Source organism: Capra hircus, chromosome 1 (genome assembly GCF_001704415.2).
Source record: "Capra hircus breed San Clemente chromosome 1, ASM170441v1, whole genome shotgun sequence".
Classification (NCBI taxonomy): domain Eukaryota; kingdom Metazoa; phylum Chordata; class Mammalia; order Artiodactyla; family Bovidae; genus Capra; species Capra hircus.
Genome location: NC_030808.1, coordinates 141,230,546 through 141,251,327, shown reverse-complemented (window position 1 = coordinate 141,251,327; position 20,782 = coordinate 141,230,546). Strand labels below are relative to the sequence as shown.

At 46.0% G+C, this 20,782-nt stretch overlaps 2 protein-coding genes across 4 annotated transcripts in view; both read right to left on the bottom strand.

Moving 5' to 3' along the window:
- Nucleotides 1-12,159, bottom strand: part of MX1 (MX dynamin like GTPase 1) — a 35,061-nt gene extending 22,902 nt beyond the window's left edge. Inside the window, exons 1-3 of one of the 2 annotated variants that reach the window (XM_018051653.1) lie at nucleotides 11,691-12,159; nucleotides 3,467-3,543; nucleotides 2,687-2,783 (exon numbers count right to left, since the gene is read on the bottom strand). In XM_018051653.1, coding sequence (XP_017907142.1) covers nucleotides 2,687-2,776 — 90 coding nt within the window. In that variant the 5' untranslated portion in view covers nucleotides 2,777-2,783; nucleotides 3,467-3,543; nucleotides 11,691-12,159. Of the gene's footprint in view, nucleotides 1-2,686; nucleotides 2,784-3,466; nucleotides 3,544-6,188; nucleotides 6,290-11,690 lie in introns of those variants that run through there. The other variant, XM_018051649.1, reaches the window with a different exon arrangement.
- The window catches only part of MX2 (MX dynamin like GTPase 2), a 39,304-nt gene continuing 37,071 nt past the window's right edge, over nucleotides 18,550-20,782 (bottom strand). For both annotated transcript variants that reach the window (XM_018051642.1, XM_018051644.1), the window contains exon 16: nucleotides 18,550-18,969. In XM_018051642.1, the coding sequence (XP_017907131.1) occupies nucleotides 18,963-18,969 (7 nt within the window). In that variant the 3' untranslated portion in view covers nucleotides 18,550-18,962. The remainder of the gene's footprint in view (nucleotides 18,970-20,782) is intronic.

Sequence of the window (20,782 nt, the reverse complement as noted above, 5' to 3'; positions counted from 1 at the left end):
ACGGCAAACAGAAAACAAATAGCAAAATGATCTTTCCAAGTGCAATTATGTTAACAATCACAGTAAATCTAAATAGTCTAAATACTCCTAGAATAGTCAAATGACTTTGAAAAACAAAAGAGTTGGAGGGTTAACATGACCTGATTTCCATAATTATTATTAAAGCTGTGGTAACCAATTTTCTTTAGGGTTGATTGGTTTGATCTCCTTGCAGTCCAAGGGACTCTCAAGAGTCTTCTCCAGCAACACACTTCGAAAACATCAATTCTTCACCTCCCATTACCCTTCCCAAATTACTCTTGGCAATTCCTTCTCCTCTCCTCTATCCTGCCCACTTGTCCTTGCATCCACACTAAGTTCAAGCTCTCTCCTCTATTGCAATAGTCTTGAATAAAATCTTCCCCACTATTTTTAAACAAGTGTCCTGTGTGAGTTTTCTCAATAATGACACTTAAGAAAGATTTGGAGCTTGAATCCCCAGGGAAAGCCTTGTGGTGGCTATGCACATACCTGGCTGTACCTTCATACTCATCAGTGGCCTATTTGAGCCCTCCTTATGGGTTCTTTTTATTTTCATTTCTTTATATCACTCATTCCCAAGAGTTTATAAAACATGAACAATAATTAGCCAAAATGCATGTGCCAGCCACCTGGGTTAAGAAAACACATACTCCCTGTACTTGAGACACTTTGTCCACCCCTCCCCAGGCATCTTCCTCCTAAAACCCCTTTACCTTAGAGGGTCCCTCTATTTCCAGGTTTATGAAAACTATGTCCTTGCTCTTCATTCGTTTCACCACTCACCCATCTTTCCCTAAAAAATACATGGCTTATGGTGGCCTGGATCTTTATATAAATGGAATAATACAGTATATTTCTTTTGTGACCTGATTCTAGGGGATTCACCACAGTCTACTTATTGTTATTTACTTTTTTTTTTGGCCATGCCATGTGGCTTCCAGGGGATCTTAGTTCCCCAACCACAGATTGAATCCAACCTATGGCAGTTAAAGTGTTGAGCCCGAACCATAGAGTCACCAGCCACACCATTGTTTTTTAGACGCAGCCATCACGATACCTGAAGTCTAGCTCATTACTTTTCACTGCTGTGTGGAATTCTACTGCATACCACAATCTATGTATGCATTCCACTACTCATGGACACTTGTGTTATTTCTGGTTTTGCTTATAAAAAAAGTGCTGTACAAACATGGCAAATGCATCTCAAACTTCAGCACAAAGAAAAATCACCTAGAAGGCTTGTAGAAACAGAGATGGTAGGTCCCACCCCTGAAATTTCTAGTTCACTAGGTCTGGGGAAGGGTGTGTGAGGGTGATAGTTTGCATTTCAAACTTCTCCAGAGATATTAATGTTGCTTCTCTGGGGATCATACTCTGAGAACCAAGGTCAACACCTAGAAGTGGAATTTCTGGGTCATAAGATACACCTTGTTCAACCTGGCCAGAAAGGCCAAGCTAGATTCACCTGATACGAAGAGTCAACTCACTGGAAAAGATTCTGATGCTGGGAAAGATTGAAGGCTAAAGGAGAAGAGCTTGGCAAATGATGAGATGGTTAGATAGCATCACTGACTCAATGTACATGAATTTAACTCTGGGAGATGGAAGACAGAGGAGCCTGGCATGCTACAATCCATGGGGTTACAAAGAGTAGGACACAATTTAGCAACTGAGCCCACCAGGCTCCTCCGTCCATGGGATTCTCCAGGCAAGAATACTGGAGTAGGTTGCATTTCCTTCTCTAGAATAACAACAACAACAACATTCAAACATGTGGGTGTGAGCATTATGAGTTCCTACTGCCCTATACCTTGCCAGTTACAGCCAGGCAAGAGACAACAGTTATATCATGGTGCTGGAAAGATGGGTGAATTTCTTATTTCTCTGTGTCCTTTGGTGTGGTTTATAATATTGTTTAAAATATTGTTAACAACTGATGATTAAAATGGAGTCAATTGGAAAGAAGCTGAAGAGCCATTGCTTTAAAACATATGACAGCAATAAACAGAGCTCTTTCTAAGTGCCCAGCCTCTACCTCCTCTCAACAGCTGCACAAAGTAAATGCTCTTATTATTTTCATTTTAGAAATGGAAAACCAGGCTTCTAAAGGGAGGAGTAACCACCCAAGATCTTACAGCTGCAAGTGTCGGCAGTGGAATCAAATTTAGGTTGAACTGATTCCAGAAGCCAAGTTTGATTCCCACCAAAAATATGTCTCATTCCTGGGAGAAAAGATACCACATGGCTTCACTGTCGGAGATATCACAATGGCACTTAGGAGGCTTGAGCTCGAGACTGAACTAAGGACGCCTTGGTTGGGAAGATCTCCTAGAGAAAGGAATGGCTACCCACTCCAGTATTCTTGCTTGGAGAATCCTATGGACAGAGGAGCCTGGCAGGTTACAGTCCATGGAGTTACAGACAGACATGACTGAGTGACTAACACTTTCACTTTCAGGATCAGCTAAGGCAAAACACTAATGGCATTTGGCTGCAAGAAGGGCCCAAGCAGAATGAGTCACATCTTTGCATCCACATCCAACCCCTGGAGAGATGAGGAAGCGCGCATCCCTGGGCAGCAATGGTATCACTGTTATCAATGGGCAGCCCACAGGTGAACACAGTTCATGTCCATGTGGATAGTGGTTTTCAGGCATCAACTTACCATTTCATGTTCCCTCACCATATCGTCACTTCCATTTAGATTGGATTCAGGTGAATCAGGTTCTTTGATATCCAAGCCAGAAAGAACCATCTTCTTCCTTTATCAGTTCAGCATAAATCAAGCACATCAGGATTAACACAATTCAGGAGCTGAATCATGGAACCAAACCCACCATGAGACACACTGAGGCAGAGGGGGAGCTTGGAAAGAAACGACAGGAGAACTCCAAGGAACCGAATGTCAGATGAAGGCATGCTCCATCCCAGCTCAGTGATCTTCAGAGACATGCTTCCGGATGCCAAAAGCTTTTTTAAAACTCTGTATTTCCCATCATGATTACAGGGTGAACAATTTTTTCACCATAAAGTTAAACAGCAACAAAGAATGAAATTTCTGCATTTAAAAATTTATGTTTAAAAATAAAATTACGGTAAGACTCTTTCCAATGTAGATGAGGGATTCTAAACATTTAATAATACCCACACATTTTATACATATATATATATATATATATATATATATATATATATACACACACACATATATATAGCATAGCTTGCATGGTCTTAGTTCCCTGACCAGGGCTTGAACTCAGGTCCCAGCAGTGAAAGTGCTGAGTCCTAACCACTGGAATATATGTTAAAAAATTATAATTTTTCTGGGACCATAAACTTCTAAATATTAAGACTTATAATATGTAATAATCTTGGATAAAAGTAAATGAAAATATATTTTTCCTAGGGCTTGAAATAAATGTTATAAAAAGTATAAAGCACTTACCTCAATATACCTTCCTTTTACTTGACAATGTAGTGCTGATTAGTTGGCAGAAATGCAGAGCTCTCCTCCAACACCGCCTTGGAATCAGGCAAAACATACAAATTAGACCAAAACCCGATGAATACAATCCCTGTCAGTGCTCATCGCCATACATCCCATTGCTGAGAATGGTGACGATGCAGAGGGGATGTGCTTTGAAGGAAGTTCACAGTTCCCTGAGCCCTTTTGTAAACCTTAAATATTTAAATTCTAAGGTTGAAGGATAAAGCAGAGAGACTTGCTGTCAGTGTACTGAATCAACACTTTTTTTTTTTTCTGATACTCTTCTTGTATATTCTCTAGGGACCCTCCCCCAAGGCCTATGCAGATTTTGGATCCACACTGAAAGGCCAAGGTGAAAGGGCAAGCTTGTTTAAAAAAAAAAGTGTGGGGGAGTGATAGATTCGGTTTGTTGTACAGTGAAATGTGATTTTGAAAGGTGATCAACTTTAAAGAATGCTTATGGAATCTGGCAATTTATTTCTTAACCACCATCCATCCCCCTGCCTTTGGAAAGATTTCGTGTGTCCGGGGGCTCCTAGGCTGGAGCTGGGGCCCCGGGTTAAAGACGACAACCTCCGCTGACCTTACTGTACCCGGCCATGTGGCATCATTGATCCCCAGGGCTAGCACTCGATGACCATGGAAGTTTTGAGAAAAAAGAAATCTCTCTCTTCGTTTCATAAAGTGACATTCCCTGAAAACCAAGTCTTGTGAGTTTTGTCTGTACATCTTAAATATCTGTACCTATCTCAGGTAGTCTTTGAAAATCAATTTGGATCTCTGGGGCAAAGCTATCTCAGTAATAAAAATCAGTGTTTTACTAACTCGTCACATTCAGCATCTGGCTGCACTTGCCGAACTGAACAGCCCAAATAATTCAGTCCAGGTAATCCTTTAAGAACTTATATTTGCTTTTTCTCATGGAAGTGTTTTGCCTTCCAAAAACTCACTGACATTTAAACTGTTTACGATTGTAATAGGGAGTAACAAATCTGACACCATATTAGATCTGTGTCATTTACTTTTACCTTTATATTCTATTGTTAGGGGAAGGACACTGACTGAAACCGCCCACCCTGGCCAGGCACCCCAGTAACCATTTGCATCAGTTATTTTATGACAGGAGGTCTTGGTAAGGAACAGGGAACTAATAAGCCACCACCAACCAGAAGAGTTCAAGAGAAGTCAAAAGGAGACACCACATGTCCAACCACCTCCCAGAATCCTTCTCGCTGGCATCCATCTTGGCGGAAAAAGGTGTGCACCACCAGGGAGGACCCTGAGTCAGAATGATTGGCTAAAGACAACCCAGAAACGAATCCCATCACCATAAAACCCAAGACTGCGAGCCACTTGGCAGAGCTGTTCTCCTGGGTTCCCTTACCCTCCTGCTCTCCACCGGGTACCCTTTCCCAATAAAATCTCTTGCTTTGTCAGCACGTGTGTGTCTCCTTGGACGATCCATTTCCGAGTGTTAGATAAGAACTCAGTTACCGGCCCTGAGCGGTCCCCCTTTCTGCAACACTATTGCTTTCGCCACAAGTTAATCATTAAAGGGATGTTCCCTACAGCTTAGAGTAAGCACAGTGGCCCCCAACCCAGGATGCAAAACTAAAACAAGAAGCATCCTGACCCAGCCGCCTGCGAATGACTACAATAAAGAAGAAATCAACACATCCCCTCCTACTTCCCTAAGTCCAACAAAACACTTGATTTAAAATTTGACTTATTAATTCTGAGAATGCCACCCCCCGGCTGCTCTGCGGGCTGCAGGTCTCAGCAATACCTGGGCTTTCGGCCAGCCCCCAGGACTGTCCTACCTCGCTCCACCCGGAAAACTAACTGCGCCGGCCCCACACCATTGCATCCCACTGCGCAAGCTGCGGGAAGCAGCTCTCCATCCCCTGGGTGATATGTACTCCGCGGAGGGCACTTCTGCGCATGCCCCATCTCTATAGGGACGGTCCCCTAGGCAAAACCTGTCCGCGGAGACCCTCCGCTACAACACCCCTGCTTCCAGCGAGACTGGGGAAGATCCCTGGGTCCTTGCGCTTCCAAGGATACCTCCCCGGCGTAGACTTGTCTGGCTTGCACTCCTTAGCTCCCTCGGAGACCCTTTTTACACGCTCTGCTCCACCTTCCTGTTTCTTCAGGCAGAAAAGTCGCCAGTGCTTGGAGGACAGGAGGGGCGTCCTGCTGCTTTTGATGCGTCACTCAAGAGCCTCAGCAGCGTGTCGGTGGGAAAGCAGCATCAATTATGCTCTGAACCCAGCCAACACTGTATTACCATCATCATGTCATCATCACTATCGCGTGCTAAGTCGCTGCAGTCGTGTCCGACTCTGTGCGACCCCATAGACGGCAGCCCACCAGGCTCCCCCGTCCCTGGGATTCTCCAGGAAAGAACACTGGAGTGGGCTGCCATTTCCTTCTCCAGTGCATGAAAGTAAAAAGTGAAAGTGAAGTCGCTAAATTGTGTCCGACTCTTCGAGACCCCGTGGACTACAGCCTACCAGGCTCCTCCGTCCATGGGATTTTCCAGGCAGGAGTACTGGAGTGGGGTGCCATCGCCTTCTCCTAGTCTGCGCAATACCGGCATCCCAGAGCGCTCAACTCCCAGCCAAACGCCCAAATGCCCCGACTCGCGGAGGGTGCCCAGACCCAGGAGCGCTACACTTACCCGTCCCCAGCGCAGTGACCGGCGGGCTCCCGGCGCTGGCCCTCCTCGGCTTTATGCAGCGCTAGCGCCGCCCCCAGCTCGCTGCCCCCGCCTCCCCGTCCCTCATCTCCCATCCAGCCTCGGGGAAACGAAACTCGTAGAGTTTTCAGGGCTGCTGAATCGGAAAGGAAACCGAAACCGAAACCGAACGGGTAGAGCACTTGCGCACCGGCGCCTCCCGAGGTCGCTGCGCCCAGCACCCTCAGCTGTATCCTCCCAGAAGCACTCTAGGTGCGCCCCGCACCAACAGCATCCCTAGGAGCTTGCGGGAAATGCAGATTCTCGGCCCGCACCCAGACCTGCTGCCCCAGAAACTCGGGAGCAGGACCCAGCTACCCGAGCTTTATCCGGCCCTTCTGAAGTTTCTGGCAGTTTGAGAACCTCTGCTCAAGCAGCCCCGAGTCATCCAAAGCCGAAGGTAGCTTGGAACCTAGCTAACCTTAACCTTTGGTTGTTTGAACAGATGCATTGATAACTGGGTATCAAACTTCTGCTGTAGGTTCACTGGGAACATTCCAGCGCCCGTAGGGATTCTCAAGCATGCTAGGGAGCTACCCCCTTAGCCCCCTCCTCACCCAGACCTACATCAGGCTCCTTTCTCAATTTTCCTTATCCTCTTCAAGCACCGCCCCCTCCACCCACCTTTAAATCTCTTGACCACTCTGCATGTCGTGTGAGATCTTGGTTTCTTGACCAGGGATCGGACCTGTGCCCCCTGAATTGGAAGCAAAGGGTTCCCTGGACCACCAGGGAAGTCCCAAGCCCTCCCTGAAGTTTAGCTCATTTGATTTCTTCAGGATGGAAATGAGTAGAAAGTGGGGGACCAAGGTCAAATAGACCCAAAGATGAGCCCTCCCGGAGGGCTTTGGGGATGAGGAGTAAAATTTCATTTTGGAAAGCCCACCTCCATCCTCCTTGGCTCAGCTAAGAAGCCTGGACAACAAGTATCCTCCCCACAAAGACTCCTGTGGTTATAGAGGGTCACCTGCCCCCTACACAAAGACCCAGAACTGCCCCTTTTCCAAGTGCTGGGCTACAATGTTGACTTTAAAAAAAAAAACTACACACCTAAAAAAATTGAGAATTATATTTTACCTGGTGGACTTGCTGAGGACTTACCCTGGAAGACAGCCTCTCAGATTGCTCTTAGGGACGGCAGCAAACAGGTCAGAGAGGAGCCAGAACATATAGGAGTTTTTGCAACAAAATCCAGGTAGTGAAAATATTAACAAAGTTATTGTTACTTAAAGAAAAACCAGACATCCCAAGTTCATGAATTCAGCACTTATTCTATGCATGGGAAGATGCAAGAGTCTGGGCTCCTTGAAATTATTCCTTTGATATGCACCTTGGCTGTCTAGGGCCAGCATCCTGCTTTTCCTCATCCTGAATCCCTGAAGGACGTACAGTCACAGGTCAAAAAATGCAGTGGCTGCTGGCGTGATGGCTGCAATATCTTTTGTCTACTGATATGGCTGGTGACATTCTTCAGCCACATTGGGAAAACTTGGATGGAACCAATTTCAATGTGGTGGCACCCAAAAGAAGGGGAGGAGGCCACACAGAGCAGCTCCCTGGCCTGAAGTCTGGCATGCTCTATGGGGCCCTCTGCTGGGGTCTAATGGGAGAACACAGGCTTGTTACTTCCTAGTTACAAATGAGAAATGGAATATTTCCGGCCATATCAGTAAACAAGGATGTCACAGTCACCAGCCATTGCAGCCACAGCTGACGGTGAACTGGTGAGCCCTAAAGAAACTCAGGAAGGAGAATACTTGCCATCTAGCAGCCATCATGGTACTCTCTTCCAAAAACACTAGAGAGGATGCTACACATGGACATCACCAGATGGTCGATACTGAAATCAGATTGATTATATTCTTTGCAGCCAAAGATGAGGAAGTCAGCAAAAACAAGACCAGGAGCTGACTGTGGCTCAGATCATGAACTCCTTATTGCCAAATTCAGACTTAAAATGAAGAAAGTAGGGAAAACCACTAGGCCATTCCAGTATGACCTACATCAACCCCCTTACAATTATACAGTAGAAGTGATAAGTAAACTCAAAGGATTAAATCTGATAGACAGTGCCTGAAGAACTATGGATAGAGGTTCGTACCATTGTACAAGAGGCAATGATCAAAACCATCCCCCCAAAAAAGAAATCTAAAAAGGCAAAATGGTTGTCTGAGGAGGCCTTACAAATAGCTGAGAAAATAAAAGAAGTGAAAGGCAAAGGAGAAAAGGAAAGATAAACCCATCTGAATGCAGAGTTCCAAAGAATAGCAAGGAGAGATAAGAAAGCCTTCCTCAGTGATCAATGCAAAGAAATAAGGAAAACAACAGAATGAGAAAGACTAGAGATCTCTTCAAGAAAATTAGAGATACCAAGGGAACATTTCTTGCAAAAATGGGAACAATAAAGGACAGAAACGGTATGGACCTAACAGAAGCAAAAGGTATTAAGAAGAGGTGGCAAGAATATACAGAACTATACAAAAAAGATCGTAATACCTGAAAAACCACTATGGTGTGATCACTCAGCTAGAGCCAGACATCTTGGAGTGTCAAGTCAAGTGGGCCTTAAGAAGCACCACTACAAACAAAGCTAGTAGAGATGATGGAATTCCAGCTGAGCTATTTCAAATACAAAAAGAAGATGCTGTTAAAATGCTGCACTCAATATGTCAGCAAATTTGGAAAACTCAGTAGTGCCCACAGGACTAAAAAAGGCTAGTTTTCATTCCAATCCCCAAAAACGGCAATGCCAAAGAATGTTCAAGTTCAGTTCAGTTCAGTTGCTCAGTCGTGTTTGACTCTTTGCGACCCCATGGACTGCAGCACACCAGGCCTTCCTGTCCATCACCAACTCCCAGAATTTATTCAAACTCATGTCCATTGAGTTGGTGATGCCATCCAACCATCTCATCCTGTCATCCCTTTCTCCTCTTGCCGTCAATCTTTCCCAGCATCAGGGTCTTTTCCAATGAGTCAGTTCATCATACCAGGTAGCCAAAGTATTGGAGTTTCAGCTTCAGCATGAGTCTTTCCAATGAATATTCAGGATTGATTTCCTTTAAGATGGACTATTTGGATCTCCTTGCAGTCCAAGGGACTCTCAAGAGTCTTCTCCAGAACCACAGTTCAAAAGCATCAATTCTTTGGTGCTCAGCTTTCTTTATGGTACAGCTCTCACATCCATACATGACTACTGGAAAAACCAAAAACCATAGCTTGGACTAGGCACATACAAAGAAAAGTCGCTAAATTCCTTAACTTGGGATATCTTATTTTCTGTAATTTATAAAAAAAAAAGTTGGCATTCAAACTACCTGCCCTTTGTTGCAAAACATCTATATAACCTGGCTTCTCCCCAGCCCCCTTCTTCTCAGAGCAGTTTTCTCAGGGTCACTTGAGATGCTGTCTCCTGGGCTTGCAGTCCTAAAAGTTTCTGCTGAATAACAGATATCTCCAAACTTTTAGGTTGCATGTATTTTTTCAGCTGATACAAAGAAGAGTGAAGACTTAAATCTGAGGCATGATCCTACTTCTTCAAACCACAGGAGGTTCTCCCCTTGACTCCTGTATAGAAATGAACTCAGGAAGAGCCACTGGCAAAAGTGAAAATTGGCCAGGGCAAAAGTCACTGCCTGGGGCAGAACTAGGAACAGGTGAGTGAGGTGCCTGGAGTTCAGTGTTTAAAGAATCACTCACTGTCAGTAGGTCAAGTATATCCTTAACATTGGTGCCCAGATGCTTCACACTCTTCCCCTTCTTGCCTCCTGGCCTGGGATTTTGGTACATGCTGCATCTATATGCACCTTAGAAGGTAGTTCCCTAAAGAGCCCAGGGGCTTGTTTGGGATGTAATTTAATAATAAGACAATAATAGCTTATATGCTCTAGGCCATAGTATGTGGGTGCCACCTTGAGAAAATAACTCACTTCAGAACCACCCTGTGAGGGGAGTAAGATCATCACAGTCATGTTACATATGAGGAGACAGGCCAACAAGTTAGGTTACTCTTGGGCCCCTTGACTAGGAAGTGAAGGAGCTTAGACTGCAATCAAGATTTTTATTCTTAAGCCTGGGTTCCCTAGCATCTTTTCTCCATGCTAAAGCTGACAAGATGAGGCTCTTAGGAGGTTCACAGCCTTTTGCCTGAATTGTGAACTATTCTTCCCCTACTAGAAAGACACTATATTCTACCAGGTAAGTGTCAAACTCATAGCCCTTGAGAGTTGCCCTCCAGGCTCAGCACCCAACTCACCACCCACCACCCCTGATCCCACTTCTGCTGACCTAACTGTCATCCTGGGCTTCCAGAGACATTCTCCTTTCTGGCCAAGCCCCAGCTGTGTGTTTCCTGTCTCTGCAGCTACCCTGGACAGCTCCTTCTAAGCCTGGGTCTCACCTCTTCCAGCCTGGCTTGCACCTCTTCTAAGCCTGGGTCGCACCTCTTCCACCTCTCCCCTTCCGTGGGCCTAATTAGCTCAAGCAAAGATTCTTTGCATTTCAGATGGATGTTCTGAATAGTGCAGATATGGCCACCTCCTCAGTGAGGCTGTCAGCTTGATAAAGGTCTATCAAGCTTGGATGCTGCAATGCCTAACTACCTACCAACAGTGAGTGCTTAGTAATCATGTGTGTGCTTAGTCACTCAGTCGGGTCCCACTCTTTGCGACCTCATGGCCTGTAGCCTGCCAGGCTCCTCTGTCCATGGGGATTTTCCAGGCAAGAATACTAGAGTGGGTTGCCATGTCCTCCTCCAGGGGCTCTTCCCCACCCAGGGACTGAACCCATGTCTCTTATGTTTTCTGCATTGGCAGGCGGGTTCTTTACCCCTCACACCACCTGGGAAGCCCCCTACCCTCTTCTTACTGTTTCCTAACATCATTAAAGTGTCTGGTGAAAACACAGCATCCACAGGAAAGCATTTGTCGCTGTGCAGCTGCTCAGTCGTGCCCTACTCTTTGCAACCCATGGGCTGCAGCATGCCAGGCTTCCCTCTCCTTCACCATCTCCCAGAGTTTGCTCAAACTCATGTCCATTGAGTCGATGACGCCATCCAACCATCTCATCCTCTGTCTCCCCCTTCTCCTCCTGCTGTCAATCTTTCCCAACATCAGGGTCTTTTCCAGGAAAGCATATCAGAGGCTAAAATAAATCACACTGACTCCAGAACCCCTCCTGCCTGTGCAGTCCTGGGTGCTCAGGGCTCTGTAGGTCTCTTTGGCCCTTGTCCAGCCCTCTCATCGGCTGCTGGCCTGGCTTTGCAGAGGAGAGGTGCACTGGTATTAATGGGAAACCAGGCTGAGCAGTCTTTTATGCATTACTCCTTACTTGTAACTGGTGCATTTCCTCAGATACCTTTGGGAAGCGAACGGACCGCCGTGCCCTACTGCAGGGGTGGGAGAGGATAGAGGAATTCCAACCTGCTCAGCTTGGCATGCCCAGCCTCACCTTGCTCCACCTCCATTGTCTGAATGTAATGCCTCCTCGCTGCACAAGAACTTCCAATTCAGGGCTCTCATCTTCCACCTGGGCTTCTCCTCAGAAGTCAGCCAGCCTCCGTCCTTCTCCAGGCCTAATAGACTTGCTCTCCGGGAGCCCCCCGCCCCAGCTCTCGGCTTCCCGGGACCATGGCTTCATCGCACAGTCTTGGTCTTTTTTTGAACGCCCTGTCTGCTACCAGGCCATCAACAGGGCGGACAAGTCGGTGGTGTTTGTTGCTATCCTTGTGATCCAGCACAGTTCCTGACACACAGCATTTCAATAAATGTTTCTAGAATGAAAGAATGAGTGAGTGAAGAGTCGGAGGACTGGCTCTGCTCCTGCAGAATGGTCTGCATGACCACTCCGGAGGTTACATGACCTCCGGAGAGTTCCCCTAAGCCTTTCAGTTTCTGATCTCCGGTTTCCCAGTCTATCAAGTTGGGTTTCGCTTTCTTTTTCTCCGATTCAGAGAGAGGAAGTCCTACTGGCCCCACCCCGGAGTCCAGGGACCCGGAGAGAAGGGGGCGGTGCGCGGGGTGGGGGGCGGAGCCTCAGGACAGAGAAGGACTCGCCCGAGGTGGAGGGGGTGGAGTTAGGGGCCCGCCCCCCGCCCCGCCGGATCATTTCGCAGCCCGGCTGTCTCCTGCGCCGCGCGTCGTTGCCGCGCTGCTGCTGGGACCTTGCATCCAGCCCGGTCGCAGTTCTTCCGGAGCGCGGGGTTGCGCGGGGCTCCGGGGGGCCTGGGAACCGACCCACCAGGGCTATGCTCCCCTCTCTGACGCTGGTCAGGGCCCTGTCAGTCCCCCCTGGAGACTGAGTGTCTGGTGTCACTGCCGCGTTTTGTCTTCTGTGCACGTGACATACATCCGTGCTTCTCAAGGGACGGTCCCGCGGCCAGCAGTGTCGGCTTCACCGTGGAGCTTATTAGAAACGCAGGCTCTGTCACCCTGGTGGAGCTGAGTCGGTGGCCCTGGGACAAGGCTTGGTGCTGGTGTTAGTCGCCCAGTTGGACTCTTTGCAACCGCGGGGACTGTAGCCCACCAGACATCTTTGTCCATGGGACTTCCCAGGCAAAAGTACTGGAGAGTCATTTCTTCCTCCAGGAGATCTTCCTGACCCAGGAATGGAACGCCCAGGGATCAAACTCGCATCTCCTGTCAGATCTCCTGTATTGCAGACAGATTCTTAACCGTTGAGCTACTGTATGGAGAAGCTCTCATGTGGCCCAATGTGGAGTCGCTGGGGACGGTTGGTGGCCATTCCAAAATCATTTTTTTCCGGATAAGGGCCAGCTGTCTAGCTGGCATTCGTCGTGATCACTTGGTAAAGGTTTGATATTCCAATGGAGGAGGTAACAGTGCATGTTACCTGCCTTCTGGAGAACTCTCCCCAGGGAAATGGAAATTGGTCCATCCAGGCTGTTCTTTATACCAATTTTCTGCAAATTCCAACTCAGTTCCTCCTCTGCCTGCAACTGAGTTCCATGCTTTATGGAATAAAGTTGAATTTCTGTGCTAAAATTGCCCTCCGTTTTTGACCCCCACCCCCCCCCCCCCCCCAGGAGCCTCCCTGTGCATGTGCAGTCAGGAAGGTCGCCTTGACCTTGAGGATGAGAACTATGTGGTCTTTGTCTCTTATCTGGACAGGACTCTTGCCAATGCCATTACTATTAATCTTAATTGTCTGTCTAGAGGCAAAGCCAGCTATTTACCTTGTTCCTGTTATTATTTCTATCTGAAAGTTATTTCTGTCTGTAAATGTCTAAGCTATTGTTGTTCAGCTGCTAAGTCATGTCTGACTCTTTGCGACCCCGTGGACTGAAGCGCACTAGGCTTCCCTGTCCTTCACCATCTCCCAGAGTTTGTTCAAACTCATGTCCATTGAGTTGGTGATGCCATCCAACCATCTCATCCTCATCATCCCCTTCTCCTCCTGCCTTCAAGCTTTCCTAGCATCAGGGTCTTTTCCAATGAGTCGGCTTTTCACATTGGGTGGTCAGGGTATTGGAACTTCATCTTCAAATGTCTGACCTGGAACCCAATCTATCTCCTGCCTCAAGTGCAGCTGACGGGCCCACGGCTGGACTGAAACTTCAGGAAAGACCCTGGGCCAGAGGCACCAGTCTGAGGCTCATGTGAATTCCTGAGCCAAGAAATGATGAGGAAATTTCAGGGCTAAAATTTGGAATAATTTGTTATGTAAAAATATAACCGTTATACCATGTCACTATGCATGACAAAGGGGGCATTTTAGGATCTCAAGGAGTAGAAACAAGATGGACAATCCACATTTTTTATCCCACCTGTAGATACCCTCTTGTGGATAATCCTTTGTCTTATAGCTACTAAGTCCAAGCTTGCTGTGCTCACTACACGGCAGACCAATAATTTGGAAGACGAGGTGTTGAGGCAAGTGAGAGAATTAAAGCTTAGGCAGGTTGATAGAGAGTCCAAGGCCCCTTAAGGAGGAGCAGGCAAACATTCTTTTTTTTTTTTTTTTCACATTGTTTTGCCTTAGTCAATGGGCCCTTTAAGCAACAATACATCTTGCTCAAGGACATACTTTTCTTAAAGCTCTGCATTGCAACAATATATCTTGTTTGAAAACTGTTTTTTTCTTTAAGGCCAGAGTTAATGATATATCACAATATATCTTCCTGGTTGAAAATGCTTTTCTTAGGCTCCACATTAATGATTATATTTGTAACAAATCTTGCCTTGGAGTCTGTTTTCCCATATCACTGCTTTCTCACTTGAAGACACAGTGCCCAGGAGCCCATTCTCCTTGGATAATCTTATGCTGATATTATCTAAGATATATGTTGTGGGAAAGAGGTCTGGCAAAAGTTTTGCAACCTTGAAGTATTCCTTTACCTATGCTTAGTAGCCAACTGAAAAATGTATAAAGCTCCGCTTAACCTCAAAAAGAGGGTACTCTTCTACCTCTTTCTGATGTCTATGTCAAAAGCTTTCTCTATCCTTTCACTTTAATAAAATATATGCTGCATGAAGCTCTGAGTGACTGAGATTATGTCTTTGGTCCCGGAGTGAAATTTTCTCCTTTAGAGACCACGAGCTTGGCACCATTCACCGTAAGCTATCACAAAGAATAGTGACTTTATCAAAGAGTTAGCCATCCAAGAAGATGCTGAAGAGCCTGAGCTACTCCATCTTGTAAAAGAACTCCATTTTGCAAAGGTACCGGGCAAACAGACTTAGACTTTGGATATTGCCTAAACTTGCCCCACTGTGCATGAGCCAATCAGCCCTTAGGTTAAACCTCCTGACTTTAAGTTCAAGAATTTGTGATTTACCTTGGAAGTAATGATTTACCTTTGTGATTTACCTTGGAAGTAATGATATACCGTGGAAGTAAAAAAAACAATCAGAAATCCACACACAACCCTATAGATGAGGGTAACCAATCAGTAGTCCTTCAGCCTGAACACCCCCGTTGTTACCCTTTCACCTGAATATTCCCTATATAAGCAGTGTAACCCAAAACTCGGGGCTCCTCTCCTTAGCCGCTGCGTCGGTAACGGTGGGAGCCCCAGCTCCAGCTTGGTAATAAAAACTCTCTTGCTTTTGCATCGGATACCGGCTCCCTGGTGGTCATTGGGAGATTTCGCGACTTGGGCATAACAATGGTGAACTAGAGTTCTAGAGTACCATCTTACCAGGGTCTGGATGCTAATTTCTTTTATAGAACAGAGACGGGGAGGAGGTGAAGCAGTGAAATCAAAAGGCCATAGTCTTATAAAACATCTCCTGGTTTCACAGTCTTGGGGAGGAGTTGTGTTAATTTCTTCTTTCCTGCAGCCATTCAGAGGTGGGCAGGTCAGGGTGTCTCCTTGTGAGCTGAACAAAGGCAGTTTGGTGAAGAATCAAAGCTACTCCATTTTGTAAGGTTCCGGGAAAAGAGCCTTTGGAAATCCCCTGACCTCACCCCACCACCTGCGAACCAATCAGAACCCTTGGCCAGCCCGGGAAATTGGAGTCAAGCCCGGGAAAGGAGAACCAATCAGAACTCAACACCTAACCCTTCACCAGAAGGTGACCAATCAGACCCGGAGACTCCCGTTTTTTTAATTTTTCGCGCGATAATATCCTATATAAGCAATGTAACCCAGAGCTCAGGGCTCCTCCCTATAGCTGCTGCGTTGGTATTGGTGGGAGCCCCAGCTCGAGCTTGGTAATAAAAACTCTCTTGCTTTTGCATCGGATATCGGCTCCCTGGTGGTCATTGGGAGATTTCACGACTTGGGCATAACATTTGGTTTAACATTCAGGTAGAGGGGCACGGTCCCCAAGGCAGGCCATTATGGGCTTGCCAGGTGGCCCTGCAATAAAGAATCTGCTTGCAATACAGGAGACTCAGGTTTAATCCCTGGGTCAGCAAGATCCCCTGGAGAAAGAAACGGGAACCCATCCCAGAATTCTTGCCTGGAAAGCGCCACGAACAGAGGAGCCTGGTGGGATACAGTCCATGGGGTCACAAAGAGTTGGACACAATTTAGAGACTAAACAGTGACAACAGAGCTATAGACAGAAGAAAAGCAACGAAAAGCAAAGGTCAACGTAAAAGAAATAGATCCAATGCGGGGTCAGAGTCTGTCTATTATCACTGCCCCATTGACTGGGGAGAATATTCCTTCCCCTCCCCACCTCCACCCCAATATGGAATCTCAAGGGAAGGAAGGGGAGAGAGTGATACTGAGCAGGATCTTGTGGGATTCCTGAGCACAAAAGCCTTTCTGTGTCCCCTGTTCCTTGATTACAGAAAATAGGCTTCATTCAGCCTCCCTTCCTGAGTTCCAGCAGTTGCTGATTAGGGAAGGGAGGTGATGCTCAGACAAGGGAGAAACAGTTGAGAGGCAATAGTACAGCCTTGGACCAGCGTCCTGGTTCCCTATCAAGGGACGTATAAAACAATACCTTTGAGCTGTTCTGCAGATACTGAAACTCTTGCCAGGTGGGAGAAATTAGTGATATGTTGCCCATAAGTGCATAGACTCCAGTATAGTTGGAACCAGAGGTTGGTTCACCACCAACCAATGAGAAGAATGTCCACAAACTGACCATGTCCTCTTTGAACCATTACTCTAAAACTTCTCACTACCCTCTCCAAGTTGGGACACACGGTTTTGAAGGCATTAGCTTATTGTGGCCCCCTTTGGCTGGAAAATCAATAAAGCTATTCTTTTCTACTTCATCCAAATCTGTCTCCAAAAATTAATTCAGTGTGGGGGTAGAGAGGCTGGAATCAGCTTCAGGAGGGATCATATTCAAGCATAGGCAGATCACCAGATTTTGATCAAAGGAGATTTCATCTGTAGGAGCAGGTCTGCAGTGTCCAAGGAGAGAGGAGAAAGAAAGGCCCCACAGGACCTCAGGGAACCCTGCCCCTCTGCCTGAATGTTAAACATAACTGTTTTTGTTCATTTCACAGGGAGACACTTTGACCTACCCACTTCTGAATGGCTGCAGGAAAGAAGAAATTAACCTACCCCTCCCCAAGACTGGTGAAACCAGGAGATACTTTACAGGACTTAAGGCTCTTTTACTTTACTTCCTCACCTCCCCTTCTTTGTAAGCTGTCAGAGGCTTAACATACAGTGAATGGTCAGACCACATGTGAAAAATCTGACTTTCAGGCTGCAGCGACTTGTCTAGGAAACCAATCCATTTTCTGCGGTAGCCAACCAAGGAAGCCAGCCTGTCTTAGGCCAACTTGCAGGAAGTCAGATTGCTGTTTCCAATAGTCTGGGAAGTCAAACAGTAACTCTTGAAACAATTAGCTTCAAATGACCGGGGTTTTGTTACCAAACCAGGTGTGTTTGCAGCAGAGAAAGAGTCTATTCACAAAGCAGCCAAGAGTGGGGAAGAGAGAACAAGTCTCAGATCCACCTCCCAGAATACGAGGGAGTTGGGATATTTATGGGATAAGCAGGGTGGTCTCAGAGTTGGGGAAAGGTGATGGAGATGGAGGAAAAAGGTGAGGTCATTGGCATTATGCACAGGCACATCTGGGTTGCATACACTGACTAAAAAATTATTTAGAACCTAAAAGTTGAGAGTTACATTTTATTCAGCAGGAATTTTTAGGACTTAAAGCCCAGGAGGCAGGATCTCAAGTAAACCTGAGAGAACTGCTCTGAGGAGGCAATGGGGGGAGCCAGGATATATAGAAGTTTTTGCAGCAAAGGGCAGGTATTTGGAGTATCAAAAGATTACTGCTACTAAAAGAAAACTAGATATCTCAATTTAAGGAGTTTGGCACTTTTCTATGTTTGGGAAGATGCAAGTGTCTGGGCTCACTGAAATCTTATTCCTTTGATATGCACCTCACCTATCTGGGGCCAGGATTCTTTGTTTTCACATTCTGTTTCCTCAGGGCTCAATTAGGGTGTAGCTGTAGTCTGATGGCTGCTAGGCAGATATTCTTTTCCTTCCTGAGTTCCCTCGGGGACACCGGCTCACCATCAGCTATGGCTGCAATCACTGATCACTGTGACATCACTATTTACTGATATGGCAAGAAATAATCCATTTATCACTGGTTTTCGTGTGGGCTTCTTGGGTGACTCAGATGGTAAAGACTCTGGCTGCAATGCGGGAGACCCAGGTTCCATCCCAGGGTTGAGAAGATCCCCTGGAGAAGGAAGTGGAAACCCACTCCAGTATTCTTGCCTGGAGACTTCCATGGACAGAGGAGGAATGGGGTGCACAGTTTCAATTTGGTTATAATGTAACCACCAGGTGGCATTTCTGAGGCCTCCAAGTCCTTGATGTCTGAGCGTAGGAAAGAATTCGGCAAGAGGCAATGTGATAGATATGAAGTGATTTATTAGAATATGAAGTTTATATGACTTATAAGCAGGCAGGTAAGAGGGTGCTGCACTTAAAGAAATTAGTGGGCTCCAGTTTCATAATCAAAGGAAAAGTGGAGAGGGGCAAAAGACGACTTTCTTCCTCTTTCTTGAACAGACGTCACACTTCCATCATCAGCTCCACTTCAGGCAGGCGAGTTTTCTTGTGCCTACACGGTCAAGTCTGGACTGTCATGTACAACAGAAATGAGCAAAAAGGTGGTTCAGTTCAGTTCAGTCGCTCAGTCATGTCCAACTCTTTGCGACCCCATGAATCGCAGCACGCCAGGCCTCTCTGTCCATCACCAACTCCCGGAGTTCACTCAGACTCACGTCCATCGAGTCCGTGATGCCATCCAGCCATCTCATCCTCATATGCTAAAAACAGAAAATCAGCTTAGGTTTTAGTATAATGTCACCTTTTCCATATATATATATATATATATATATATATATATATATATATTAGTGGGTGCAGAGGATGGCATCCTAGGAATCATTAACTTACTGAGCTCACTGGGGAGGATGTGAGTCTCGTTGTATTTTTGTTTGGGGCATGTTTCATGTTTTTGTTGCTAAGTGAGCCTGCTTGGTTTTGAGGTTTAGAAAACCACTTGAGTGCTATCTTGAGTGATCATTCACTTACAAGGGTCTCCCATACTTTTTCTTTACTTACAATCCCTTAGTGGGATTAACTATTTAATCACCTACTTCTTCTCTTTACTCTGTCCCTACCAAATAAAGTCTTCCTTTTTTGTCCCCACTTCTAACTTAAGACTGTAAAGAAAAAGAATTGTTGCCTGACATTCCAGTTCTACAAGGATCAAACCATTGGGCACCACCATTGCCCACCCACAGTGTACCTGAGGGGAATGCAGGAGGGGGGAAACAAGGAGGACTCTGTGCTTGGATACACCAGCCCTTAGACACCAATCGTGAAGATGGACACTAAGGAAAAGTTTCAACGGCCCCAGATTCTTGCATCTTCTCCTATTTAGAAAAGCACTGAAATCATTAACTTGAGATATCTGTTCTTTGTGACCAGCAGTAATCGTTTTATGCTTGACCACAAGTTTTTCTTGGGCTTCTCTGGTGTCTCAGACACTAAAGAATCTGTCTGCCAATGCAGGAGAGCCAGGTTTGATCCCTGGGTCAGGAAGATCCCCTGGAGGAGGAAATGGCTACCCACTCCTGTACTCTTGCCTGGGAAATCCCGTGGACAGAGAAGCCTGATGGGCTCCAGTCCAGGGAGTTGCGAAGAGTTGGACATGATGGAGCATGCACGCACACACATGATTTTCCTAGCAAAAAATATTCACAAATATCCTGGCTTCTCTGTTTTCTCTTTGGAGCAGCTTCTCAGTGCAAGCTGAGCCTTCTTTTTTTTTTTTTTTTTTTTTCATCCCACTATGAAGCTTCCCCACTCCTCTGCCTATCCTTGAGTTTCTGCCAAAATGTAAGCAATGGTGGCGACCCACTTGCTACAGGCAGCTGTAAATGAGTAACTATGCTTGTCCTTGTGGACTAAGAATGCCTCCAGAAGGACCCAACCTTGCCCACACCTGGATTTCAGACTTCTGGCATCCAGAACTGTGAGAGAACAAACTTCTGTTGTTTTAAGCCACCCAGGTTTTAGTGCCTTGTGTTGCAGTCCCCGGAAACTCATACACTTGATACTAAGCATCTTCCCTAGATGTCTCACACCTAAGTTTTGGGGTCAGTCCTGAGGTGGTAAGTGAGAAAGCTTGGTTGAGGCTGTGTGCATGTGCACAGAGGTGTGAATGCATGTGTACACATGTGTGAAATGTACAAAGTATTTAGGGGCAGATTTGACTATACAAGGTATGACACAAATGATAACATCAGATTTCATTTTTCTCAGATTCCATTGTCCACAACTGCATTTATACTGGGAAGGGATTTGATTCTTCTATTTTCTTTAGTTCTGCTACTGTTTGTACCTGTGACCCAATTTATAAAATGAGGGGGAAAAGCCAAAAATAAGAAAAGTATGATACCTAAAGTGAGACCAATGTTTGTCTCGTAAAGTTTCTCATAATCTTCAATTTTGATATTACACTTCTATAAAATCAGAGTAAATTTGTAAGACATGGATTCCCACTTGTGCTACTTTTATTTAACATAGTATTGGAAGTTCTAGACAGAGTAGTTAGGCCAGATTTGGAAATAA